The sequence below is a fragment of the Bicyclus anynana genome, chromosome 15, assembly GCF_947172395.1.
Source record: "Bicyclus anynana chromosome 15, ilBicAnyn1.1, whole genome shotgun sequence".
In the NCBI taxonomy this organism is placed as follows: domain Eukaryota; kingdom Metazoa; phylum Arthropoda; class Insecta; order Lepidoptera; family Nymphalidae; genus Bicyclus; species Bicyclus anynana.
The window spans coordinates 11,615,017-11,642,616 of record NC_069097.1 but is presented as its reverse complement, the minus strand read 5'-3'; the positions used below and the strand labels follow the sequence as shown (position 1 = coordinate 11,642,616).

Sequence of the window (27,600 nt, the reverse complement as noted above, 5' to 3'; positions counted from 1 at the left end):
ATTTCTTAAAATGCACACAACTGAAAAGTTGGAGGTGCATGCCCCGGACCGGATTCGAACCCACCTCCCGAAATCGAAAGGCAGAGGTCATATCCACTGGGCTATCACGGCTGTATTGTAATACAAATGAAATAAAAAAAAACCTGTATTTTTAACCTGTTTTCTAGCTGGGTCGCGTTCCTAAAGCAAGTAAAGCGCAAAAGCCACTTAGTATATAATAAATAAACTAAAGTTACAAGAAGTATCGTAAGTAGCTAGACGACGCACATCTATTGTGAAGGCAGCAATATGCTGAGTGGTAGCAATCTTTGCTTTGCGCCAGCCATTGTTGTACCTCGCCTACAAACTTCCACACCTTTTGTCATAGATAGCTCACAAAGACAAACTGTTATCGCATTATATGTATAAACTAGCTGACGCCCCGTGGTTTCAACCGCGTGGTTCTCGTTCCGTTGTACGGGGATAATATATAGCCTATAGCCTTCCTCGATAAATGCGCTATCTAACACTGAAAGATTTTTTCAAATCGGACCAGTAGTTCCTGAGATTAGCGCATTCAATCAAATAAACAAACTCTTCAGCTTTATATATTAGTAAAGATAAAGATACTAGATGAACCGAAAAACTTTATACCACGTACCAGTGACGAAGGTCTTACTCGACACGACGAACCAACGAAGAACCCACGTCTTACTAGACACGGGCATAAGTTAGTTATTTCTGCATATCGTCTCCAAAGAGTAAAAATCTTTTGTAGGTTTGGATGTAATCTTCTATAACAAGATCCTCATCATCAGTATCAACTCATATTCGGCTCACTAGAAAGCTCGAGTCTCCTCTCAGAATGAGACGGCTAGGCCAATAGTCCACCACGCTGGCCCAATGCGGATTAGCAGACTTTACACAAGTAGAGAATCAATCATCCGCTAGTCTGCTATAATGAAGCCACTTAATAAGTTATTCAAGTAGGCTGATAATTATGAAGTTTATTATATACTAAACAGTTCTCATTACACTTGATTATGTATTACATAATCACTATTCAGATATTCTTCAGCGTTCCTTGAACCCGCGGATATCGATCAACTAAATGTTGACCTACGACCTTTTCCTTCAACGATTGAAACTTCCCCACTCCCGTCCCAAATCTGCCACATCGTTGTTTCGATGTCTGCCTTAGCGCTCTGTCTGACCCATCTCGACAATGTTACTGGTTTCGTATTTATTTATTTACTAGCGGACGCCTGCGACTTCGCGTGAAATTTAGTTTTTCACAAATCTCTCGGGAACCATGGAATTTTCCTAGATGAAAAGTAGCCTATGTGTTGATCCAGAGTAAATCTATTTCCATTCCAAATTTCAGCCAAATCAATTTAGTAGTTGCGGCGTTAAAGGGTTACAAACATCCAAACATCCATACAAACATTCGCGTTTATAATATTAGTAGGATGAATTAGCAGAGGCAGAGAGAGGATTGGTTTTATCCTCATAGTTCTCGTTCCTGTTGAATGGGGATAAAATAAAGCTTCTTCTCGTCTAAAATGACTTTCAGCTCAATTCTATTGGTAAAAGAATTTTCAAAATCAGTTTAGTAGATCTAGAGATTACCCGCAACACAAACTTTACCTCTGTATAACATTAAATATATATGACTAATAAGGAATTACATAGTGGGATCACTTTAAAGAGTAGGGAATAGGTAGTGACTTGAACTTTGTAGATATGTATATTGATATTCCTTAAAATTTCAAAAATAAAGGATTTCCACGTGGACAAGTTTGCGGGCGTCTGCTTTAACATATAAATTCAGATTTCATGTATCAAATAACTTTCCATTTTAAAGTTGTACCGTTAAACTTTTACGTTCTATTACGTGGTGCAAGCTTTAAAAGTAAAAAAAAAATACAAATGAAATACGAAAAATATTGTTATGCTCTATAACAAGCTGTCAGCTTAACGAACGGTGAAATCACGAAAAAATCGCCCCTCATCGTATCTACCTGCGGCGTGTCATATTAACATTCTCGAACCTCTTAATGGCTACGTTCCACTAAGCGATCAAAAATACCAAAATACTCCTGCAGGTGTTCCTCTTGACGACGGTAGATGAAGTTGCGGCGACGGTAGATGTCGTTAATTAATTAACAAGGCTCACAACAATCGGTATGAAGAAGTGAGTCGTCGTGGTCGTTTATCGTAGACTAGAGGACCTTAGACCTTAATCAGCCCTTTAGCAAAATCTGTTCTTGGCATCTTATCCACTTAAAAATAAAAAAAAAATCAAAATTCTTTTATTTCAATTAGGCTTAGTTTACAAGCACTTTTGAAAGGTCAGGTATATGTCAAAATTTAATTTAATCTAATGGTGGTAATAATAGACGAAAACTTAAAATTAAAATTACGAGGGTTCCAAACGCGCCTTGGTCCGAGAAGAGCCCACAAAAAACTCAGCCAATGTTTATTTTTTTGTTTACCACCATTTTACAAACTTATTTAAAACTAAGCACACAGTCGTATAATAAACTATCTCCCCGTTGTTTGGTGCCTTTGCTGTTTTTTTTTCTAAATCGCCAATTTGTAGCAGCATTCCATACGCTTCATAATCCATTCCACTTGAGTTTATAATTTCGACACTCAAACAAGTGGAACGGGAAAACTGTGCTCGTGAGCGTGATCGTTGTGATCGCTTAGTGGAACGTAGCACATATCGCACCACGAAAAGCCATTTTAAATTGCACCCCCGCAATAAACACGCATCTATTCATGTAATGGCGTCCCCTTATACTATATGTACTTAGTACTTTTCTATCGCTATCGGTACAAAGGTCGACGTAGCGAGACCCAGAGCACGCCGCCCCCTGACCTTTCGAGCGGGAGGTAATCCCTCAGCATTACCTACGACGTAGACGATCATAGTAGGAGTATATCTATCGTCTGGTACTAGTATATTATAGTGTGGTGGTATAGTGTAATGGTATTTGTAAAAGTAATAGGATATCTGCGATCATTACTTTTGGAGCTGCAGGGATTTAAAGGGTCAGATTTGCGGCACTGTCACGGATCCCTGAAAAAGTCCCATACATAAAAGCACGAATTAATGACGTCGTTGATCATGTCACATTAATGATCGTTAGATTTGTATAAAGGCGTTCAAACAAAATTACAAATATCTTTGTTATTTGTGCGTTTGTGTTTAAAGTTCATATATTGAATTATGTCGTTTAATGTAAGTAAAAAATGCTAAAACTGTATGAATTTTCATCTAATTACTGTAAAAGATTTTTAATAGATTTTAAAATTTTATAATTTTATTTATTTTGCAAACGTCCAGACAATCTTTGCTTTTTACGTAAGTATAAAGTATTTACCCGAATGTCTACTAAAAATCAATATATTCAAACCAAGTCATCATCTTCGTATATTGACGAATCCAAACAATTGATGTAGAGTCAAGATCTCCTGATGATGCTTCGGTTTCAGAGTAAAATTTCAGAGGTTATCGCATGGATTCATAAATAAATAAATTAGTCTATATTCATAACATTCTTCTTTTAGTCTCTCTACGACTACCGTACTACGTGACTACGTAAGCGGTCAGTTTCGTGTCATCATTCATTATTAACACAACTAAAACGTTGGAGCTGGAGAGAATAAATCCACTGGGCTATTACGGATCTTTAAAATTAAAGATACAATTGTAAAATTGTAGACGAACAAACATACTGACAAATAAATCATAAATCATAAATCATTCATTGCCAGAATGTGGTCATATACAGATATTGTTACATTTTAATGTTCATACACAATCTGCCTCATGGGCGTGCAAGCCGAGTACATTATTATAATTTTTATTTACTAATATTAAAATTGTCAATTATTTATAATGTCATTTCATAAATTAAAGTCATATAACAAACATAATAAAATAAAATTAAACCAAAGTAATATTGTCAAAACATTAAGTATACATTTACAATAGGAAGAGTGAGTGAAGGCCAAAGAGTTTGGTTTCATTGTGTTTCTATATTAGCACGAGCTCAAGATCAGTAGCGTTATTTGAGGAATCATCGCCTTGACAACGAAATGTACGACCTCTTTTCAGTAGCTTTAACTTTTGGATATTAATATAGCTAATGATTTTAAACTTATTTCGTGGTTGTTCATTATGAATGGCTAGTTTGAAACCATCAAACTAATGGTTTGTGGTTGGTTGATGGTTTCAAACTAGCCAGCGAGTGGAACCCGGTGGTAGAATTGTGCAAACCAAGAGGGCGCCGCGATACGCATAATAACAAAAGCGATGTCGTGAGTGTGGTTTGCCTAAACAGCCAAAAACGCGAGGTCGTTGAAAAAAGAAAAAGAACAAGAAAGAGGGTAGATCGCTTTTGCCCCTAACAGCTGACTTCACTTCTCATCTCGCAACTTCAGTCCCGTCGTGACCACGATCCATGCAACTGGGTCGAAATATCGACAATAAAAATCTCGTCGTTTTATCGTGGTATGTACCCGTTTAAATAACATTCATAATTAATATAGCTGTTAAAATTCTTGTTGAAATGATTATTGGTACCAGGTAACAAAGCGCAGTGTTGGTTTACCCCCATTAGTTGGTCCGAAGGTACATGCGGGTTGCATTGACGGCCTCCGTAACGCAGTGGTATGCGCAGTGGACTTACAAGACGGAGGTCCTGGGTTCGATCCCCGGCTGAGCTGATTGAGGTTTTCTTAATTGGTCCAGGTCTGGCTGGTGGGAGGCTTTGGCCGTGGCTAGTTAAGTTAGTTTTAGTTATAAGTAGTATTAGTTAGTTAGTAACCACCCTACAGACAAAGACGTACCGCCAAGCGATTTGGCGTACCGGTACGATGTGTAGAAACCGAAAGAGGTGTTTATGATTGCGACATCCTACTCCTAACAAGTTAGCCCGCTTCCATCTTAGATTGCATCATCACTTACCATTAGGTGAGATTGTAGTGAAGGGCTAACAAAAAAGTAAAAAAAAAAAGCCACTTCAAGCAGGCAGCTCATATCGTGTTGTTTTTAAATCCTTAACCGATACCTATGTCTGGATATTAAGGACGTCCATTGGCTGATAATGATGATGATGAACTAGGTAAATGGAAAATCTCGCCGGGAAAATTAACAGTCTATTTTAGCGGCCTCCAGTTAGGCCTCCCTTAAAGAAGTTAACTCACTGAGAAGACAAAGCAATATTAGCCATGTATTTTATAAGTGAGCAATATCCCTTCCCCTGAAAAATAACTCCCGGGTATATTGGTCCCCATGGAGATTTAGTAACTGCAAATTGAACATCCTGGGCTCCCCTACTATAGGCATCAGCAGAGACGGCAGTCAAAGGCTAAATTGTCATGAAAAAAATTGTGACACACCTGTCTCGCTACTTGTCGCGCAGTACTAAAGACAACTACGGGTCTTAACAATGTGGAAATAAATGTATGAAACCTGGTATGTTCCAGGTAATAGTCAGAACAACTCGCTGGAAACAGTATCTATAGTGTTTATCAGATAGAATGGGTACAGTGACAGTTCGTTTCACTATTGAAAGTTTGCCGCGATTCACGATACTAGTACGTATTATGAACGTCATAAGGCAACTGTCACCGTACCCATGCTATCTGAAAAACACTTTAGTACGTATCATGTGACGCACCTGTCCCGCTAGCCAGGCGCGCAGTACTGCAGGCGGCGGGCCGAAGCCGACGCGCGACGGCGCGACGTGCGCGCATGCGCCGTGCGCACAACAAAAAATGAATATCCAGTCTCCCGCACTGTGGGTCGCACGCTGGTCGCGGCTGCCGTTTCCCGCGCGCCGTGAACGCCCGGGCCGCGAGTGTTGCGGGGTGTGGTCGCAGGAGGCCGATGCGGTGAGCTGTGATGCTAGCCACGAGGCCCGGGGCCCGGCGGCTGGCTCCCTCGGGCTGCTAGCGGCCGCGGCATGGCGCGCCGCGCCGCCCGCGCCCGCGCCTCCTCTCTCCGACCATGAGCGACCTGCAAGCCACCTTCGAGTTCTCCGTGGAGCTCTACAAGTTCTACAATGTCGATCTCTTTCAGAGAGGGTAAGCTGTCACTACACCGGCGACTTATGTCACACATACTAATATTATCGAAGTTTTTGCGCCTCCTCTCTCCGACCATGCGACCTGCAAGCCACCTTCGAGTTCTTCGAGCTCAAGTTCTACAATGTCTATCTCTTTCAGAGAGGATAAGCTGTCACTACACCGGCGACTTATGTCACACACATACTAATATTATCGAAGTTTTTGCGCCTCCTCTCTCCGACCATGTAGCCTGCAAGCCACCTTCGAGTCCTCCGTCCTTCTTCTTCTTCTAGCTCTACAAGTTCTACAATGTCGATCTCTTTCAGAGAGGGTAAGCTGTTGAGATTAGGCGACTTATGTCACTGTTACACTAATAATATCAAGTTTTTCTGTTACCATTTCACGGCTGAAACACTAAACTGGTTTAAATAGCAATATATCACTTTTGTGCCATATGAACTACTAGAAAACGCACGCGACTTCGTCAGCGTGAAATTCTATTTCTCCATTAAAATAGAAAATAATAAAAATCTGTCTCCATTCAGCCAAATCGATTTAATATCTGCGGCGTAAAGGAGTTACAAACATACATACATACTTTCGCCTCTATGACATTAGTGTGATTACTCCATATAAATAGTCCTACCGATTCGTGTCTTGTATTTTTGTTGGTCGGTACTTCAAAGGGTCCAAAATTAATGATCTCCTATGGTATAGAGATAAGTAGGACTTTGGTGCAGAACATAGGCTACTTTATATTCGGTAAAAATCCATCTTTACCGTGAAATTTGTAAAAACAAAATTTCACGTCGAGTGGTTTGCGTCCGCTAGTGATCTATAAAATCAAAATATTTATTTTTGGCTTTTATCAGCATCTTTGAAAAGTCAAATTGAAACAGTCAAGATTTCAAATCAATTAAATTAAAATATCTTATTTCAAATAGGTATATAGGTTCTATACAAACGTTTACTCCATACAAGCGTATAATATATTATATTATAGTAGAGCGTTTATTTTATACAAGCGTATAGTTAACATACGAGTAAATACGTTTTCGCGAAAGCGAAAAATCACAAAGCCGTGATAGCCCAGTGGATATGACCTCTGCCTCCGATTCCGGAGGGTGTGGGTTCGAATCCGGTCCGGGGCATACACCTCCAACTTTGCAGTTGTGTGTATTTTAAGAAAATAAATATCACGTGTCTCAAACGGTGAAGGAAAACATCGTGAGGAAACCTGCATACCAGAGAATTTTCTTAATTCTCTGCGTGTGTGAAGTCTACCAATTCGCATTGGGCCAGCGTGGTGGACTATTGGCCTAACCCCTCTCATTCTGAGAAGAGACTCGATCTCAGCAGTGAGCCGAATATGGGTTGATAACGATGACTAACAGATAACCAAGTTATTTGTGTGTGTCATAGGCCATAGTTTATCCCCGAATTCCAACGGGAACGGAAACTGCGCAAGCGAAACCGAGGGGAGTCCGCTAGTCATATAATGCTTCACTATCATCCGAACTCGTGATCTATCCACGATAACAAATGATAACATTCTAATTCCGATAGAAGCGCGGTGTTTGAGCTACGTTTATATTTAGAACCGTAGTTATACACGCCTCTTTGCTAAAATAACTTCCACACGGTCGTGGGCAAAGGTCTCAGACCAATTATAGAAGGACCTGTATCGCACTCATAGACACGAACAAAATTGTCTGTCATTTTCTGAAGAAAACGAGCTTAGATTTGGTATAAATCTTATACTAAACTAGAAGTTTTTTCCCGTTTTTTACACAATTCAATTACACATAAAGATATTTTTACAGAGCTCTTTAACCGACGAACACGATTACAACTATTTAACATCGACACTATAGAGACAGTTTCTATAATCACATTAGATCGTTGATCATATACTTTGACAGAAAAGTAACGTCTAGCGAGGCAGGTCCTATACAATAATTGGTCTGAGGCAAAGGTGGAACACGTAACGTGTTAATAATAATTAATTAACCATGTGGAATGTTGAGTCAACTATTGTTGTTCCGATAGTCGTTTCAGTCAATGGTCTTATAGCGAAACGCTTCGGAAGCTTTCGGAAGCTGCTGGATCAAGGGTCGAATACAGAAAGCAGTCATTCGGGAGACGGTGCGTATTGGGAGGAGGTTCCTCTGGAGCCCTGACCTGATCATCGGTTGCTTGGGCACTAAAATGTCCGCAGAGGGAGGGTTGATTTTTTTTTATAATTTTTTAATAGTTAAACATTCTTAAAAATTATAAAAAGGACAAATTAGATTAGATTGTTAATTACATTAAATGCAGAGGTGGTTGTATATTTCCATTTGCCAACAGAAACACAATTACTTCATTTAATTAAGCTCACCACAGCTAGGCAGTGTCTAGCCATTTATACGCCCTTCGTTAAAGTAGTGTACTATAATGATTTATCATGTTGAACTAGCTATTAAAAAGTCCTACGCCGCGTATGTCTGTTACAATAAACTCAAAGATAGAGTAAAATGACTTAGGTTTTTATAAGTAATTAGTGGACGCCCGCGACTTCGTTCGCAGTTAGACCCTTTTAATCCAGCCCTTAGAAAGAAAGAAGAAAGAAAATAAGTTTATTCACTTTTTAGTGTCACAAACAGTACATCCTATCTTAGATATTACATGACTTTCTGTGACACCAAACAGAAAGGGTTTACAGCTCAGCATTAGCCGTTCATCGCTGGAAAGCAATGCGCAGCGCTGATTTTCAGCTGAGACCCGGGTGACGTCACAGTCAGTTATAATTATAAACTAAACATCTAATCAAAATACTTTAAATACATTCAAAATAAAAATTCGTAAAGTAGTATCGCTGTAAAAATGGAGTAACTTCTCCCGTTTGCCCAACACTTCACTTCACTGCTCTGCTCATATTGATCGTAGCGTGATGAAAAGTATACTATAACCTGCCCAGAAGTATGAAGAATAATTGTACCAAGTTTCGTTAAAAACCGTCGAGTAGTTTTTGTTTCTATTACGAACATACAGATATACAGACAGACAGACAAAAATTTTACTGATTGCATTTTTGGCAACAGTATCGATCACTAATCACTCCCTGATAGTTATTTTGGAAATATGTTTAATGTGTCACACAGTAGGTAAAGGACATTTTGTCAATCGATTTGACGTTTATTTTAATAGGTTGATAATAAAGACCAAAATAATTAATACGCCAACTGGTCACTATCGTTAACATCTGATAATGATCGTTAAAGAGTCAAACTTTATAACCTTAAGCTCGCCAGACCGCATTTGAAGTAGCTTGGTGGGTCTAAGCTCCATATCCCCCTTTCTATAAGGAGGGGGGCCTATTAAAATAGGCAGATAAAAATGTCATTCGTATGGAAATTCACATTATTCAAAGACGGTAAATGTAAACGCTCTTATGTACCTATTTGTATTCGATCCAGTTGCTATCGGATAAGCCACGTTAACCTCGTTAGTTGTTACTTATATACATGTAGTTCAATGCACTTGGAAATACAACGGCGATGGAACGAAACTCAACTTTTGTTTTTTTTTTTATTGATAATGAATATAATAGGTAACTTAAAGTAACATGTCGTAATAACTTTAAAGTCAAAGTCAAAGTCAAAATTCATTTATTTCAAATAGGCTTAGTTTACAAGCTCTTTCGAAACGTCAGGTAATAATATTAAACTTAAGATAATGGTGATAATAATTATTCGAAAACTTAAAATTAAAGTTACGAGGGTTCCAAACGCGCCTTGGTCCGAGAAGAGCCCACAACAAACTCAGCCAGGTTTATCCTTTTTTAGTTTATCACAATTTAACAATAGGTATATAAGTAGCCTGTCATGTAATACATTTTATTTCCAAGCAATTTTGTCATTTACGTAATCATTGACACTATAATATGACTTTTCTATAAGCTTACGTTTAATAAAAACTATTTATACAAATTATGTCCACGTGGAAAGGTGGCAAGAATCCGTGCTGGACAGTCTGATCCTTAGCACAAAAAGCGAGTCTGTCAACAATCGAGGCAACGAGCCTCGATTACATAATTCGGAGATTTTTTTAGCACTCCGACTCTATGGACCAAGGATGTCCACGGCAAAGACTCAAGCAAAGCTGGCATACTTGTGCTAATCTTAGTCTATACATACCCGTATTATGAATAAGTGTCCTCTGTCGCTTCTGTTTCTCTGTCCAACGAGTACTGAACGAATTTTCATGATTTCACCATTTTTGTGCGAAAGGTTTTGGTATACAATTTGCCAATATTTTGTGTAAATTAATTGAAATAAAATTGAATATACCTTTGTTGTAGGTGGTATCAATAAAATAATCCACGATAGCATAACATATCTGTCTATTCAGGATAAATTGTAAAATGAAAGTTTATGTGAATGCACTTTAACCTGCGTATTTATTATTTTGCGTCAAAATATTAGGCGCAATAACATAGCTAAGTTAAAACGATAAGTTACGTTATATGTATACATGTAAGATTTATAGGCACAAATAAAGAGCTACGAATACTTTTAAAAATAGTTGTGTTGACATTTCGGCCTAACATCCTTCTCCTGAGCAAAATTACAGACTGTGTAAATATTGGGGATGAATATAGCTGCGGTATTCAAGCAGGTGCTTCAGCTCTCTACGGGACTATTCACTGCAGTGGGGGTGAATTGATATTGCTTTTTGCAACGTATCGTCTGCGGTCGAATTTTGAATTTAGTGTAAAGGCATAGAATATAACTGTATAGAGCTTAAGTTAAGCTAAGTTACGACGTTTAATATTTAGGTATTAGAAGACTCCCGCGACTTCGTGTGCATGAAATTCACAAATCCTGCGGTGACGTAGATTTTTCCGGGATAAAAGATTACTACGAACAAACGACAGACATACAGGCTAAAATTTAAAAAAAATCATTGTAGTGTCCTGCTCGTGTAAACATTTGTGAAACACAGTAGAAAATGTTTAAACAAATAATATCGAAATATTGTCTACAATGTCGAGTTATGTGTTTAAGAAATGTATAAACTATATATATATACATGATATATTTCATATATTTATATTATAAACACAAAATGCATATGTGCGCTCAGTAAAGTACCTAAATTCTTTTTTTTATTATTTATTAAGGAAAACAAACAGCTTCACATATTACTTTTTTTTTATTATTATTGAGAAAGAATACAATAAGGAACTTAAGCTAACTTATCCTAATAACTATACAAATCATGCCCACGTGGAATGGTGACAAGAATACTGGCTGCATTTCCGCGCTGGACAGCCAGGCTGATCCTTTGCGAAAATATGAGCCAGCCCGTCTGTCACCAGTCGATTACTTATTACTTAAAATTAAACATATATAGTTGTTGACATTAAGCCAGCGAAGTTTTCACATATAAATTGAGAAATAATTACAAAAGTACATAATTAATAATATAATAGATACACTTAATTTTTTGTTTTTAATTCGGTTCACTTTTGCGGTTATTTTGTATGCACGTAACATAGTCGTATCTAATAGTAGAAAATCTTTGATTTTACCCATAAACTTATTTATACCTCGAAAGCGATCTAAAATTATCCAGCGACTAGGATTATAACATCATACACCTGTGAGCAATTTATTGAATTATTTGCATCAAACGCTTGGCTCGTAATTTAGTTACCCGCCGTACCTTTGAAGTGCAGTAAACTTACTCACAGTACCTTACCTAGGAAATAACATTTTCTATAGGTATTGGTGCAACAAAATAACAAACAATAACACAATCTCTTGATTAATGCAATTATAATATACGAGTATCTACCTATCTAATTAATGATCAGTACTAATATTATAAAGAGGTTTGTGGTATTGTAGGGAGCAATCTCTCGACCTACAGAACCGATTCTGTAAGTTGTTTTACCATAAAGCCACGTTATTTGCGAGTGTCATAGTCATGTGACGTTGGGAAGTCTATATACAGGAGACCTGTCCAGCAGTGGATGTCCATCGGTTGATAATGAAGGGTGAACGCAGACGCGGGCGTCCGCTAGTATATATAATTTATCGATATAAATCGTTAGATGGGCCTCTCCTTATTTTAAGTCATTACCAAAAGACGTTCACGCACATCTTATCTTAGTACGTAACAAGCGCATGTTGTGAGTGGACGTGGACTTAAAAAAATATTTACTGTTTTTTCTTATTTTAATCCCTTAATTATACCTTCGTGTTTATTTTGGAAGTGTAAAAACACAAGCCACAATATGAATAAAGAGAAATGTGTTACGAGTGATGACGTACTCAATGTGTGAAACCAATGATAATTCCGCGACGCTTTGAAGCCCATCTAACGATCTACGACCGATGATATAATTAATATTTCAGTGTTTGAGATTTTGAAGATATTACTAGCCAGCACAGACTTCTAGCTATCAGTGTTATTTTACTGTATTTGCTCTACATACAAATAATATAGAAAACATAAATTGGATAACATCCATGATTTGAGTAAATTTGCCTGCGTTATAAATTATTCATGACAGAGAATGGGGCGATGCGAGTTGACAAGCCCTGAGGGTAACGTTGGATTATTCCATGGGGATATGAAAAAGTGTGAAATAAATAATAACATAAAATCTTATAACTTATTATACCGCTTCCGAAATTCTCTTTGAAGCAGTGTTAAATTTGGCTCACCTTCAATCAATTATCTGGATATTGGCAGTTTTTATAGCTGTGCTCGTCTCAATCCTATTATGCATATAAAAAAGCCTTGCAAAAAAACTGTGTCTGGCCGCAATTTAACTAGGCAACCTATTAGCAATGTGTCACTGAGAATATTATCTATCATTTATTTCTCATCAGTAATAAATGTATTTCTAATGCCGGATCTTAGGACCTTAAGTAGGTCTGTCTATGCATATAGTAGTTGTGACTATTAGACCAACAACTATAGCTTGGCAAGTTCGTTGATGATATGCGGGCGACGGCGGGAAATGGTGCGTGCGGGGAAGTGACAGGCATCAGACGTGGGGTTTTCATTCATCGCTACACGACCCCCGGCCCGCCGCGGACCATGGGGAGTGTTACGAACGGACTTGCCAAGCTATAACAAGGTGACAATTTTTCTGAAGCCCCATAGGATGAATTAGCGGACGCCCGCGACTTCGTCCGCCCTTGAACCTCTTTAATCCGGCCCTATGGCATAATCCGTTCTTAGCGGATACCTACTAACTATAAACTTCCTGCCAAATTTCATCTTTGTACGTCAAGCGGATTTCGAGATTTCGTGATAAATGACCTTTTGCATTTATACACTAGCGGACACCCGCGGATTCGTCCGCGTGGAAATGAACGTAAACACACAGTTTGAATTTAAAAAAATTATATTATGTATTTTTTTATGATTTATAAACAAATTTTTAAAAATGTAACTCTAAAAATGAAGGACTTTCCATACAAACTTTCAACCCCTATTTCACCCCTTCTTATTTTGTTTTCGCATTAAAATGTATCCTATAACCTTCTCCGTACTATGGTCTTAAACCGTGCCAAGCTTCATTTGAATTCATTCAGTAGTTTGAGCGTGATGCCCGAATAACAAAAAAACACAGACAGACAGACCGTCAAATTCGAAAAAAAATATTTTTAGCTTCAGTATCGATTATAAAATGTCCCCCAACAAAAATTTTCAAAATATCTCCAATGTACAAAATGTACAGAGTTCGTATTATAAGTATAGATTCTAGATGGCGCTGGCGTCCGTTATGCCACGGTAACGTTTGGTGTTGCAAATGGTATAAGTAAAATCTCAAATGGCGAATAAATGTATTGAATTCGACCAGTTTTATTATAAGTATAGATTTAGAAAATAGATACGGGCGGGCCATATCTATAGTCAGTTACGTAGTCACGGTTTGAGACATTATAGTAAATCTTGTTAGCTTTTGTGACTACAAAAGAGTAATCTTCACTTCCTTTGATCCATCCAACGCTTAGTTGGATTTGCTCAGCACAATCCCATTTCCCGTTGCCCAAAGGAGTCGAGTCTTTACACGAGCTAAAGTCAATATCTTGTTTAATTGCTTCTTTGCACACTGCGAATCTCATTATTACTCATTTACCTACGTGAGTCATCCACTTTTGTTGAACCACCATTTAATAGGGATGACGAAAGTTCTTAAATCCTACTAATATAATAAACGCGAAAGTTTGTATGAATGTTTGGATGTTTGTTACTCTTTAACACCGCTACTACTGAAGCGATTTGCCTGAAATTTGGAATGGAAATAGATTTTACTCTGGATTAATACATAGGCTATTTTTTTATCCCGAAAAAAAACCATGGTTTCCCGAGATTTGCGAAAACTGATGATTTTGATGATATGAATGTTTGTTACTCTTTCACGCCTCGATTGCTGAACCGAATTAGCTGAAATTTGATATTAAGATATATTATAGCCTAGATTAACACATAGGCTACTTTTTATCCCGGAAAAATCCATGGTTCCCGAGGGATTTGTGAAAAACTAAATTCCATGCGGACGAAGTTGCGGGCGTCCGCTAGTTGTATATAATATGTTAAATATGCTAAAAGTAAAGCAATTTTGTAAAAGAAACTGTACATCTGTCATAACTAGGTAGTTTTGGAGATATAAGGTCTTTGCGGTGCTGCCAAGGATCGCTTTAAATCGCCCCCTATTAAATACAGTCCAATAGTGACGTCACGTTCATTTCAAATTATTAAAGTATGGGCGACCAAACAAAATTACAAATATAATTGTTATTTGCGCGTTTATGTTTATTATTCTCTTAACAAAAAAGTCACAAAACTAATAATATGATTTTTCATCAAATTACGTTAAAAGATTTTGATTGAATTAGAAATTTTATTTATTTATTAACTGACTTCAAAAAAAGGAGGAGGTTTCTCAATTCGAATTCTATTTATATAATAGAATAACCTTATTTATTTTACAAACATCCCGAAAATCTTTGCTTTTTATGTATATATAATTAGTTAATATTGACTTTAAGTTGCCGAATATCTCATCTAAAAATCGTCGTCATTCCAATTAATCGTCACGCAACCCGGTTGGTTCACTTTTGTTAAACCATCATGTAATTAATTGCCACGTAACCCGGTTGGTTCAATTTCGTTAAACCATCACGTAATTAATTGTTCTGTTCTAAAATTGCCTCGCCCAATCGGAAAGCGAGCCCCATCGGCTTTCCCTTGGATATTGAAAAGCATATACCTATAATTGTTTTTATAATTTTCTGACACAGTACTGTAGGTGTTGCTTTAAAAATAATCCTCCTGCAGTAATCTTCGTGATCCTGATTTAATTGCCAGCTTGGATCGTTTTAGGAATTTATAATTTCTAAATAACCTGTGAATTTACGAAAATCTAAGTTACTTGGCAACATCGTTTGGTAGTGAGCCAGGTGGAAGGGGAATAGTGTTCAGTTACGATGAATTTGAAGTGGTTAGTTTAACTTGGAAGGTATAGGCACAACTCATTCAATTCCTCATTGGCTTCTTTTTTGATCTGGAGTCTTGTACTATTATTGGGTGAATTTCAACAGGTCCATTTAAATTTTCATTTCCGTGGATTTTTTTAAATCTTTTTAAAAGTTAAAAAAAATAATTTGCGTTTATTTTTTTTTTTCACAAGTTGACTACAATCCCACCAGATGGTAGGTAAGTGACAGAGATGTACAAAATGGTTTTAAAAAAGCATTTAAATACAAAATGCAAAATACTTTTGAGATTTACTATTTCAAATGCAATATACTAAATAGGTTTGCGTTTGGTATTTTAAATGCTAAATGCAAAATAGGTATTTTCAAAATACTTTTTCAAAATAAAATACCTTTTGACCAAATCACAGATAATTTGTATTTATCATGAGAAATTAGAGACATAGCCGAACAAAAACGTTCGTCATAATGTTCGTTGTTTTCGTGTGACATTGACACTCGTCAAGAATAAAGGCGTGCACTTTGACCAACGAAGAAAAAAATAAAAAACCCGCCAAGCGCGTGTCGGGCCAAGCGCAGAGTAGAGTTCCGTAGATTAAATGAGCCGTTTAATTCCTTATGTAATGCACAAAAATACCGATAACGGTGCCCCATGTGAGAAAGAAGCCCACTTTTCATGTAGGAAAGAACCCCAAAAACAATTTTTCGTATTTTCTTTTTACTACTTTACCTATAGACGTAATTAATATGCATGCATATCCATACCAAATTTCAGCTTTCTAGTTTTAACAGACTCTGAGATATCTTATTTTATTTACAGCTTTAACTTTTTAATTAACTCATAATTTATTTTTAATTAATAATTTTAGCCTAAAAAATTATTATTAAAGATTTTATTATATGACTTTGTTTACATTTTAATATACACACTCATGCTAATTTACAGATTTCTAGTAATTATAGTCACTGCGCTAAGCCGCGGACGGACGAACGGACGGACAGACAGACGGACATAGCGAAACTATAAGGGTTCCTTGTGGACTACGGAACCCTAAAAAGGGCGCGCATGGCTAGCAGGCGCCTCTATTGGTCAAATTCGGCAATACAAGCGTCATTCGTTCATTTCGTTTTCTTTGACTATTAATGTTGGCTAAACTTAATCACAAAGTATTTTGCATTTTGAAATTAATATTAAAAATACAAAATACATCTCGAAAGGTATTTCAAATAAAATACAAAAAGCATTTAAATGCAAAATACAAAATAGGTATTTTGCATTTTGTATTTGCATTTGAAATAGAAGTATTTCAAATAAATCACATCTCTGGTAAGTGATGATGCAATCGAAGATGTAAACTAGATTTACATCCATAACAAATTAGGAGGAGGATGAAAATCCACACCCCTTTCGGTTTCTACACTACATCGTCCAAAACGCTAAATCGCGTGGCGATAAAAACCTGGACCAATTAAGAAAACCTCAGTCGGCCCAGCCGGGTATCGAACCCAGGACCTCCGTCTTGTAAATCCAACGCGCATAACACTGAGTCACGGAGGCCGTCAAAAAAAGATCACAAACAAAGTACAATTTTGAAAATGTTTTGCCCTTGCCAGCTATGCAAGGGTTGTAACATTTTATAAAGCTCAATCAATTCCCCATTTCCGCCCGCAACAGCCATAGTGAGTCACCATCGTAGCACCATTTCACTAATGGCCCCTGCAAACTGCGTAGCAACACCCCCTCCCCGCTAGATTGGCTAATTAGTGAAATTACGTCATTCGATTTGCTTTTATCCTGGTTGGAGACTAATTTGGCAATGTTATTTCCGCTATTCAAAAGGGTCGCGAAATATGTAGGTACATATTGGACAGGGTTGCCAACATTACTATAGTATATAGTACAATAGTATATTTCGGGTCTGAGTACTGTTAAAAGTAAAAATACTGTAGATATACGCAAAAATACCTATATTATACAGCAAAATCTACAAAGAAAGCTTTCATTTTAAAATATTATGAACGCGCCTTTTCACTATTTTTAGACTGATGCAATAGAGTTTTTTAGCGTAGCCAATAATAATAATTTAAAAAATAAATGTAATAAAATGATTATTTCTTATAAAAAATATATAAATAATGATTCAAACATTCAAAACAAATCTTCGTCTATTGTTTTGTTTCCCATAAAATTTCCATTCATTCTATTGTACTTATTTCGCTGACGAAAGGTTGACAACCCTACTCTAATGGGGACAAATTGGGGGAAGCTAGAGCCTAATGAGTTGAAATTGCGACCTTCTTTCGCGAGGTCGATGGTTCGATCCCTCACATGTCTTTGTAGACTAGTATTACATACGTTTATAGTAATTACCTACTAGTCGACGCCCGCGGTTTCACTCACGTAGTTCCCGTTCTTGTGAGAACATAGGGATAAAATATAGCCTATGATACTAACAAATAATGTGGATTTTTTTGTAGTAAAAGAATTTTAAAAATCTGTTCAGTAGTTCCAGAGATTACCCCTTACAACACCACAAGTAGGTATAGCTAATAGATAATAAAGGTATAACTCGCTCAACAATTAACTAAAACATTGTGCATATCAAACATTACTTAGTAAAATAAAAGATTATTGGCTTAGCTTAAATAGGCTCTAAAACTACAAGACGGATTTTAAAAATCATTTCAATGGAAAGCTACATTATCAGCGAGTAACATAAACTGTATTTCATCCCCGTATTCCGACGGCAATGGGAATTACGCGGAGTTCATGATGTACAGCCAAAGCTTTATGGGTATGGGTAAAGGGTTGGTCTTTCTTCCAGAAAATTTATAATAGCAACCTGGAGTTGGAAAGATTATTACACTCCCGTGCCTCACAGAGCTCGTTAACCCGTCGGTTCTGACCATAATTTATCAAACAATTACATGAGAAAATATTATCACCCTGCCATCCAATGAATTCGCCACGGACGTTAAAAGTGGGAAATTGGTGATGTCATACCGATGTGCCTCTATTTTTTTTATTCTTTACAAGTTAGCCCTTGACTACAATATCACCTGATGGTAAGTGATAATGTAAGATAAAAGCGGGCTAACTTGTTAGGAGGAAATTGAAAATCCACATTACTTTCGGTTGCTAGACCGCTAATTCGCTTGGCGGTAAATTTTTGTCGGTAGGATGGTAACTAGCCACGGCCGAAAGCCTCCCACCAGCCAGCCTCGTAGAGCACATTAAGCCGGTTCTGATCATTAACATCAGCTGATAGAGATCGTCACCCGCCAATCCGCATTTTTAGCAACGTGGTGGGTCTAAGCTCTAAATGCCTTCTCGTCTAAAGAGGAAGTAGGCTATGTATTAAAATATGCAGACGTTCAAAACTGATACTAACAGGGCAAGTTAAATAAAAGCTTGTTGAAAGCGTGCGTGACCCAGTTGGCGTGTTTCATATAATTCAAATCTTAATAGCTAAAGAGCCGGAGAGGGGATTTTTGGATTTACTTGAACATGTCAGTCTAAGGGAGGAGCCGTTAATGCTGTTGAGTACCTCCAGTGTGAATAAATGCCTTAAGTATTGGTCAACGTTTAGGGTAGCAAAAAAAGCAAAATCCAGAAATACTCAACCACACATCAGATAAAAGTAAAAAGTTAAAATCAAAATTAATTTATTTCAATAAGGCTTAGTTTACAAGCACTTTCAAAACGTCATAATCATTATTAAACAGTAGGTAGTGACAATAATTGGTCAAAATTACGAGAAAGAGTTACGAGGATTCCAAACGTGGTTTAATTAATAGTTAAAAATATGCATTTAATAAATCTCACGATACGAGAATAACCTTAGTAAATAGGTGGGTTATAAAGTTGCAAAATAAAACCCTGATCCCGAGCCACAAGCATGTATGTTTCTTTTAATGTAGAAAGAAATATACCCCTAAATAACCCTAATAAAATTGACCTTAAAGTTTGTAGATTCTTTCCTCACCCCTGAAAGTAAAAGCTGTATATAACCATTTGTTTTTCCTATCGTATAATCTACCAAATCTAATAGGTCCCTGCGACGCTCAAACTTTTACCAATGCCTTGATGCTTGATAGAGGTATTTAACAGCATGAAAGATTCCTACCACAGGTTTATCTGACGTGCTCAAGTAAATCCTAAGATCTAGTCTTCGGCTCATGATCTATAATGAAAACATTCATCGCGATTGGTAGAAATAAATAAACTATACAACACGGGCCAATTTCTCAGTCACTCACCTGCGCGCTCGATGCCAACGGACGCACATTCCGTGGATTGTGTACATAAAGTGTTCCGCCGTTTGCACGAGTTATTATAGAACAAGGGCCTGTCGTGGCTAGACTTTCCACTTTTTTCTAAAGCTGAATATCCATAAGCCCTCAGCAAATACTCTTACCATAGCTTGGAGCGTGGTGGAAGTAGTAGGTTTCAAGGGTTAACAACCGTCTCTGTACTCATTTATAGGGTGACCTTATTATGACATACTTTACCAGGCGATATCTAACAAGGCCTACTAAAATAAAGCAGTATATTATGTAGGCCGAAATTTTACGGTTTTTAAGTTATATTGATTTTTGTACAAAATACTTAAGGACTAAAAATACCAGGTATTTTTATGAAGAATTACTTAAGGACTAAAAATATCAGGTATTTTTAGGGCACGAGCCGTAAGACGAGGACCGCTAAATAGAAACCGAGTTTCTAATGGGTTGTTACACTATACTTTTCACGAGAAAATAAAATAATTCAATAGTGTTCAATGTTAAAATTCTTTTTACAGATCCAGCTCGCAACTCAATTTTTAAAAAAATGCGCATTTAGACATAGACGCTGCATTTCGTTCCAATTTCAATTTTTTTCAAGCAATAAATATAATATATATACTCTTACCCACCTGTGATGATTCTATTTACGAATAAAAGTTAAAAAAACAACAAAATTACTTTAGCCCTAGAGGCTGAAATGCTTGTTTAGCACCCCTATGGAGTGGTAATAAGACAGTGTTTTTGAGCAAGAATAGTGAAAAATACGTTTTATATTTGAACAATTGTGGGTCTAGAGCTTTGAAACCGGCTTTCTGCTAAAACTAAAAACCATGGTTGAAACTCCAAAGTAGCCTGTACATAGTTTTGGTAATAGCATAGGTTGACAAACTTTTAGCTTTTAAAAGAAAAAGTAAGTCTAGTAATCGCAGGCTTTAAGTTCATTCTGACGCGCTTTCGAACTTTCATGCGATATTTGTTTTAAGATCTGAAACTGACAATGTCTGTTTTTTCATTTTCAATTTTCGCGTGCGAAAAATGGTTTTCCATTTTGTTACGTATACACAGTGAGATGTTATTACCGCTAGAAAATTGTGGAAACACTGATGATAAATAAAATCTAACTCATATCATTTTTTTTTTTTATACTAGCGGACGCCCACTACTTCGTCACACTTCTTATTTATATGTGATGATGATGATGTATTGATATTTATTTTAATTTATAAAAGTAATAAGTATCGAAGCATTTAAATATGGAACAACGAGTTAACTAATTTACATGATATAGTCGGCGAAAACATCTTTTGGGTGAATTTCTAAGGAAAAGTTGTGCAGTAGTGCCACTAGATGGCGCTGTTTCAATTCCTTAGAAATTGCATTTATGGCAAAGTACGGTAATAACGTCTCACAGAAACTCTTTGTTGTATCAACTTTTAAAAGCTCAGTTTTAATCAGCAAGCCAACGTTTTTAGTTTAAACATTCCAATATGTCGAAGGCCGTCTCTGTGGGATTTGTGAATTCACGTTCGGAAATTTCATACGATATTTGTTTAAGCATGTCGAGAACTGAAATTTGAATTCAATTGCACTGATTTGCATATCATTTTTCTTGGCATATTTGACAATAAAGTTTATCCCATGAATAATTTGCTATAGTCAGCGCTTCATCTTAACATAATTCATCATCATCATTCATCTTGAGCTGTGGTAGCCCAGTGGATCTGACCTCTGCCTCCGATCCTGGAGGTTGTGGCTTCGAATCCGGTAAGGGCCATGCACCTCGAACTTTTTCAGTTGTGTGCATTTTAAAAAAATAAATATTACGTGTCTCAAAACGGTGAAGGAAAAACATCATGAGGAAACCTGCATAGCAGAGAATTTTTATAATTCTCTACGTGTGTGAAGTCTGCCAATCCGTGGTGGACTATTGGCCTAACCCCTCTCATTCTGAGAGGAGACTCGAGCTCAGCAGTAAAAAAAAATCTTAGATGTAGTTGTGTTATTTACATTCATCTAATGAGTACTCATTTAGCATTTGCCAGTATTTCATCTCCTTTACTTTATTTGAACAAGTATATTATATCCCCTATAACAGCAATTTGCAGGGTAGTTCCTAAAGATACTCGATTCGCTGTCCTACCTCTTTTCATCTCCTTTCTCTTATGCCACTTAAGTGGGGTCGGAAAAATATGTCAATCTTCTCTATTCGTATAAATTACTCGTCAACTCATTTTATTATTCGCTGTCCTGCCCCTGTTAACCTGTAACACAACAATGCTATGTTCTATGACGCTATCTTTTTTTTTATTCTATACAAGTTAGCCCTTGACTACAATCTCACCTGATGATAAGTGATGGTGTAATCTAAGATAGAAGCGGGCTAACTTGTTAGGAGGAGAATGAAAATACACTACTCCTTTCTACACGGCATCATACCGGAACGCAAAATCGCTTGGCGTTACGTCTTTGCGGGTAGCGCGGAAACTACCCACGGCCGAAGCCTCCCACCAGCTAAACAGGATCTCACAATCATTCTAGCTGTATACCTACCTAACTGATTGGTTCTTGCTACGATCCTTACATAACTCCCTTGCTTCCTGCATTCTCGGTAATCTTCATAAAGGTCTCTTCATAAAGGTCAGGTCCTCTTGACCTGACCTTTATTCCGAATATCCTGGATTGGGTCTAGAAACGTTCGCCTTGGTCTTCCCCTTGACATTTCCATTTCATCCTCGCTTTATTAATCCCTTTTGCTAATGCATTCATTGCATTCTCTATACGATGCCTAAGCTATACCTTTCATCATTTCAGTTGGAACATGACTTTTTATTCTTGTTACAAATATACTACCGTTTGAAGTATTTTAACTTGTTTGAACAGCAATAAGTTATTATATCTAACGACGCCGCGAGTTCGTCGAACTGTCTATACATTGTGTGTAACATACGTGCCCGGAAGTAATTTACCTGCGCTTGGTGCCAAAAATTTCGTGTGACTTTCATAGTTTATTGACGTTTGTGAGTCATTTGCTTCCTTGTTTTATGTGACTATTTAATTAGTTTTAATTATCAAATGGTCAAAATCAAAATCAAAAATCATTTATTTCAAGTAGGCTCAGTTTACAAGCACTTTTGACACGTCAGTTGACTATTTGTAAAGATTCTACCACCGGTTCGGAAGGAAGGTTCTGCTGAGAAGATACCGGCAAGAAACTCAACAGTTGCTCTTTTGAAAAAGTATACAGTATTATAATTTACAATTGATAACAATTACTGTTTACATTGCTTATAGTTTTACTTCCTGTGTGAAGGTGGAAGCTGAACCAACGGGCTCCAAGCATCTTTATCATTAAGGAACTCATCAATGTTGTAGTACCCTCGACTAAGTAAATGTTTTTAACACATTCCTTAAAGCTATGCATTGGCAGGTCCATCACAGTCTTGGGGATCTTATTATAGAAGAGTACACCCAAACCTACAAAAGATTTTTTTACTCTTTGGAGATGATATGCAGAAATAACTAACTTATGCCCGTGTCTAGTAAGTCGTGGGTTTAATGGTGAAGGAAAATATCTTGAGGAAACTGCATTAACTAAGAATTTTCTTAACTCTCTAGTTGAGTGACGTTTGCTAATCCGCTACTAGTTGAAGCTATTGGCCTAACCCTTCTCATTCTGAGAGGAGACTCGTGCTCAACAGTGAGCCGAATATCAGTTGCTAATGATGATGATGTCATCGTCATCAGCGATTCAATGAATGACGATACATCCTTGTATTTGGGTCACCAGAATTGATATGTGTACCAAATTTCAACTGGATTGGTCCAGTACATTCAGAGAAATCAGAGAGACATTAAAATTTTTGACGGTCTCCGTGGCGCAGTGGTCGCATACCACTGGTGGATTTACAAAACGGAGGTCCTGGGTTCGATCCCCGGCTGGGCAGATTGAGCTTTTCTTAATTGATCCAGGTCTGGCTGGCGGGAGGCTTCGACCGTGGCTAGTTTAGTAGCCAAGCGATTTAGCGTTCCGGTACGATGCGGTGTAGAAACCGAAAGGGGTGTGGATTTTCATCCTCCTCCTAACAAGTTAGCCCGCTTGCATCTTAGACTGCATCGTCACTTACCATCAGGTGAGTTTGTTGTCAAGGGCTAACTAGTAAAGAATAAAAAAAATGCGCAAATGACAAGGGTTCCGTTTTTGTACTACATACGTTCGGAACCCTAAAAAAAACAAAGTGTATGGTGAAAGATTTTGGGTAGAGTAAATCAAGCAGGCACCAAACAACTAGTTTCAACATCTAAGTACACCTACCAACTAAAGCATATGCACAATGGAATATATTTATAATGTAAAAAGTTTCGTAGCAATTGAATTGCTATCCCAACATCGCACCCGTATTAGATATCAATTATTTAGGTTGTTTATGTATACAGTAACTTTCCACTTCAGGAATGGGAGGAAAACAGTAGGGAGCGAGCCTTTATTTATTAACATAAGGTGCCTTGTACCTCTGGTTTAAGATCTTTATTTTTCTCAGAAGAATTAAATTAAATTCGCTTATTAATAAACACAATTAACTCACTAAGGTTAAATAAATTTAATTATTCACGTGTGTACAGACTAATTAGATTTAAATTTTACAGACAAAAAATCTAAATAAATAATTGCTAAAAAAATTGCGGGTAGTTTTAAAATTACATGTTTGCTAAGTAGAATACTCGACTAGTTTTAATAAAACAAAAATCAGAGCTTACTGGATGCGTCATGTGTTACAATGAATGACATGTTATTCAATAAATAAAATTTCAATTTCTTTTTTGTAAATAAACATAGATGTAGCTTCGTTTATATCAGATGGTAATTTATTGTACCTACAATGTTGAATAGTGCTCTTTCATAAGGATGATCAAGGAAATTTTTGACGGCCTCCGTGGCGCAGTGGTATGAGCGGTGGATTTACAAGACGGAGGTCCTGAGTTCGATCCCCGGCTGACCCGATTCAGATTTTCTTAATTGGTCCAGGTCTGGCTGGTAGGAACGTAGGTACCGTCAAAAACGTACCGCCAAGCGATTTAGCGTTCCGGTACGATGTCGTGTAGAAAACGAAAGGGGTGTGGATGTTCATCCTCCTCCTAACAAGTTAGTTTATAAGAAAACTTATAAAAACTAAAAAAAATAAGTATCTAGTATTATAGGACTCAAAAGGTGATTACAAATATAAGAAAACTAATGTCGAACAAAGGTTATGATTCACAACACTTGTCAGGACAACTTAATTAGCAAATCAAACTGTCACCAAAATAAGACCCTAGAATGGCAGAGAATGACCTTGAGTGGAGTCACGTACTTGTGAACGATGTGTGTAGGGTTAAAGGTACCTTTGACTGTATACAAACACTCCCCTTTTCCACTCAAGTCACTCTCCCCGCCTATCCTAAGTAACCGATTAAGAATTACACAACAAGAGATGTGGTCGGCTCGAACGCCACGAGCACACTGAAGCCAACACGAGATCGAGCGACGTCATATCCGTCACAGACTACTATTTCCAACACTAAACGGCGATAACATTCGGCCATCCTGGTGGCGCATCCGTCCCTGGATCGCGTTCGTGTCTGGTGCAGTTGCGTTTACACTGACAACTTGAGCGTGTACAAACCACTATTGAAGGTCGTGTATGACTCATTTTTAATCGAATGAGTGTGTATGGGCCTTGTGTATCTAGGGTTATGTATAGTTCAAGTCACCAAGGTATATGTACGACTTATTTTTATCGAAAAATGGCAGTAGGGTTACTTCAATCCGGTAACCCAAATTCACTAAACGTTGTTCGCGTCTTGTCATAATATTAAAACGCAAAATTTCATCGAGAAAACCGTGAATAGTAATTTCTAAACAATTTCCGTCAATACCGTCAATACTAAAGTTAAACCGTCAATACTTAAAACTTGAAATCACGATTCGCACACTATTAACTTTCGAATTTAACAATACCGTAATGTTAAAATCGGTGTACCTACTATACTCAATTATTTTGTTACCCTCTTTTATGAAAAATGTTCTCTCATACAAGATTTATCAAAGAAATGAAAAAAGATTGGCCGGATTTAGGGTAGTTTAAAATTACGTCGTTATTTTCGTTTACTATGCGGGCACAAGTTCTTTATCCCACTTCTGATATTATAGGACTCAAAGGTGATTACAAATATTAGAAAACTAATGTCGAACAAAGGTTATGATTCACAACACTTGTCAGGATAACTTAATTAACAAATCAAACTGTAACCAAAAAAAGACCCTAGAATGGCAGAGAATGACCTTGAGTGGAGTCACGTACTTGCGAACGATGTGTGTAGGGTTAAAGGCGCCTTTTACTGATATCAAACACTCCCCTTTTCCACTCAAGTCACTCTCCCCGCCTATTCCAAGTAACCCATAAATAATTACACAACAAGAGATGTGGACGGCTCGAACGCCACGAGCACACTGAACCAACACGAGATCGAGCGACGTCATATTCGTCACAGACTACTATTTCCAACACTAAACGGCGATAACATTAGTTTCCCCCTGAGTACTTCAAACAGCTATGGATGACGTTGACACAATATCAAGACTCAATAGCTCAGTGCTAAATTGACCGGATTCATCACCGAGAGGTGGTGGTTCGATTCCCGCCCACTGGGTTATTGTCGTACCCATTTCTAATAAAGTCTTTTCAGGCTAATTGGAGGAGAACGGGAATATTGGTCATATTTAAACAATATGGCAAATATTCTTTAAAAATAAAAGAGAATATCCTACCAAATCTCTTCCTGTAAGAAAAAAAAACCAAATGTATATTAATGTTTTAGTCTAGTGGATATGCGTGTGTCAAGTCGGCCAATCTGCATTAGGCTAGCGTGGTGGACTATTGGCCTAACCCCTCTCATTCAGAGAGGAGACTCGAGCTCAGCAGTGAGCCGAATATGGGTTGATAACGACGATATTAATGTTTGTGCCTTCAAATAGTCCTAATATTAAAAAAAACTTTCCAAGTCTCAAAAACACAATTTATCTAGAAGGGACAACACACGTGTGCAAGTTATGTATTACCTTGAAACACGCAAAAGGAGATGAAAATAAATGTTCTATCTTCGTTTGTAATATTTAGTAGGTAGGTATACCTTCGTAGTTCGTACGTGGACGTGCGTGCATCGAATCACAAAGTGTAATACGGTCTCTCTCTTCTAATATAAACATTGGACTGTGTTTTCCTTCTAAGCAGTGCCGGATTTCCCAGTAGGCTAAGAGTGGACCCTAGGGTGGCAGATTATAGGGGGCGGCAAATTTGACCCAAAAAACATTATTTTACAGTAACAAAGAAAACCAAACTTGAAAATATAATGTCTTTTTTTTTGTTATTTGATGAAAATTATATTGGGAGGCTAAACGTAATTCTTTATGGGTTACTTGGGATAGGCGGGGGGAGTGACTTGAGTGGAAAAGGAGAGTGTTTGTTAACAGTCAAAGGATCCTCTATCCCTACACACAACGTTCACAAGTGCGTGACTTCACTCAAGGTCATTCTCTGCCATTCTAGTGTCTTATTTTGGTTACAGTTTGATTTGTTAACTAAGTTGTCCTGACAAATGTTGTGAATCCTTACCTTACCTTACCTTATCAGCCGATAGACGTCCACTGCTGCACATAGGCCTCTTGCATGGACTTCCAAGCACAACGGTCTCGAGCCGCCAGCATCCAGCGGCT

General features: G+C 37.4%; 1 protein-coding gene across 3 annotated transcripts in view; it reads left to right on the top strand.

Moving 5' to 3' along the window:
- The first annotated feature begins 5,706 nt into the window (after positions 1-5,706).
- The window catches only part of LOC112050742 (uncharacterized), a 45,011-nt gene continuing 23,117 nt past the window's right edge, over positions 5,707-27,600 (top strand). The window contains exon 1 of one of the 3 annotated variants that reach the window (XM_052885740.1): positions 5,707-6,078. In XM_052885740.1, the coding sequence (XP_052741700.1) occupies positions 6,002-6,078 (77 nt within the window). In that variant the 5' untranslated portion in view covers positions 5,707-6,001. The remainder of the gene's footprint in view (positions 6,079-27,600) is intronic. The other 2 variants (XM_024089084.2, XM_024089085.2) reach the window with 2 other exon arrangements.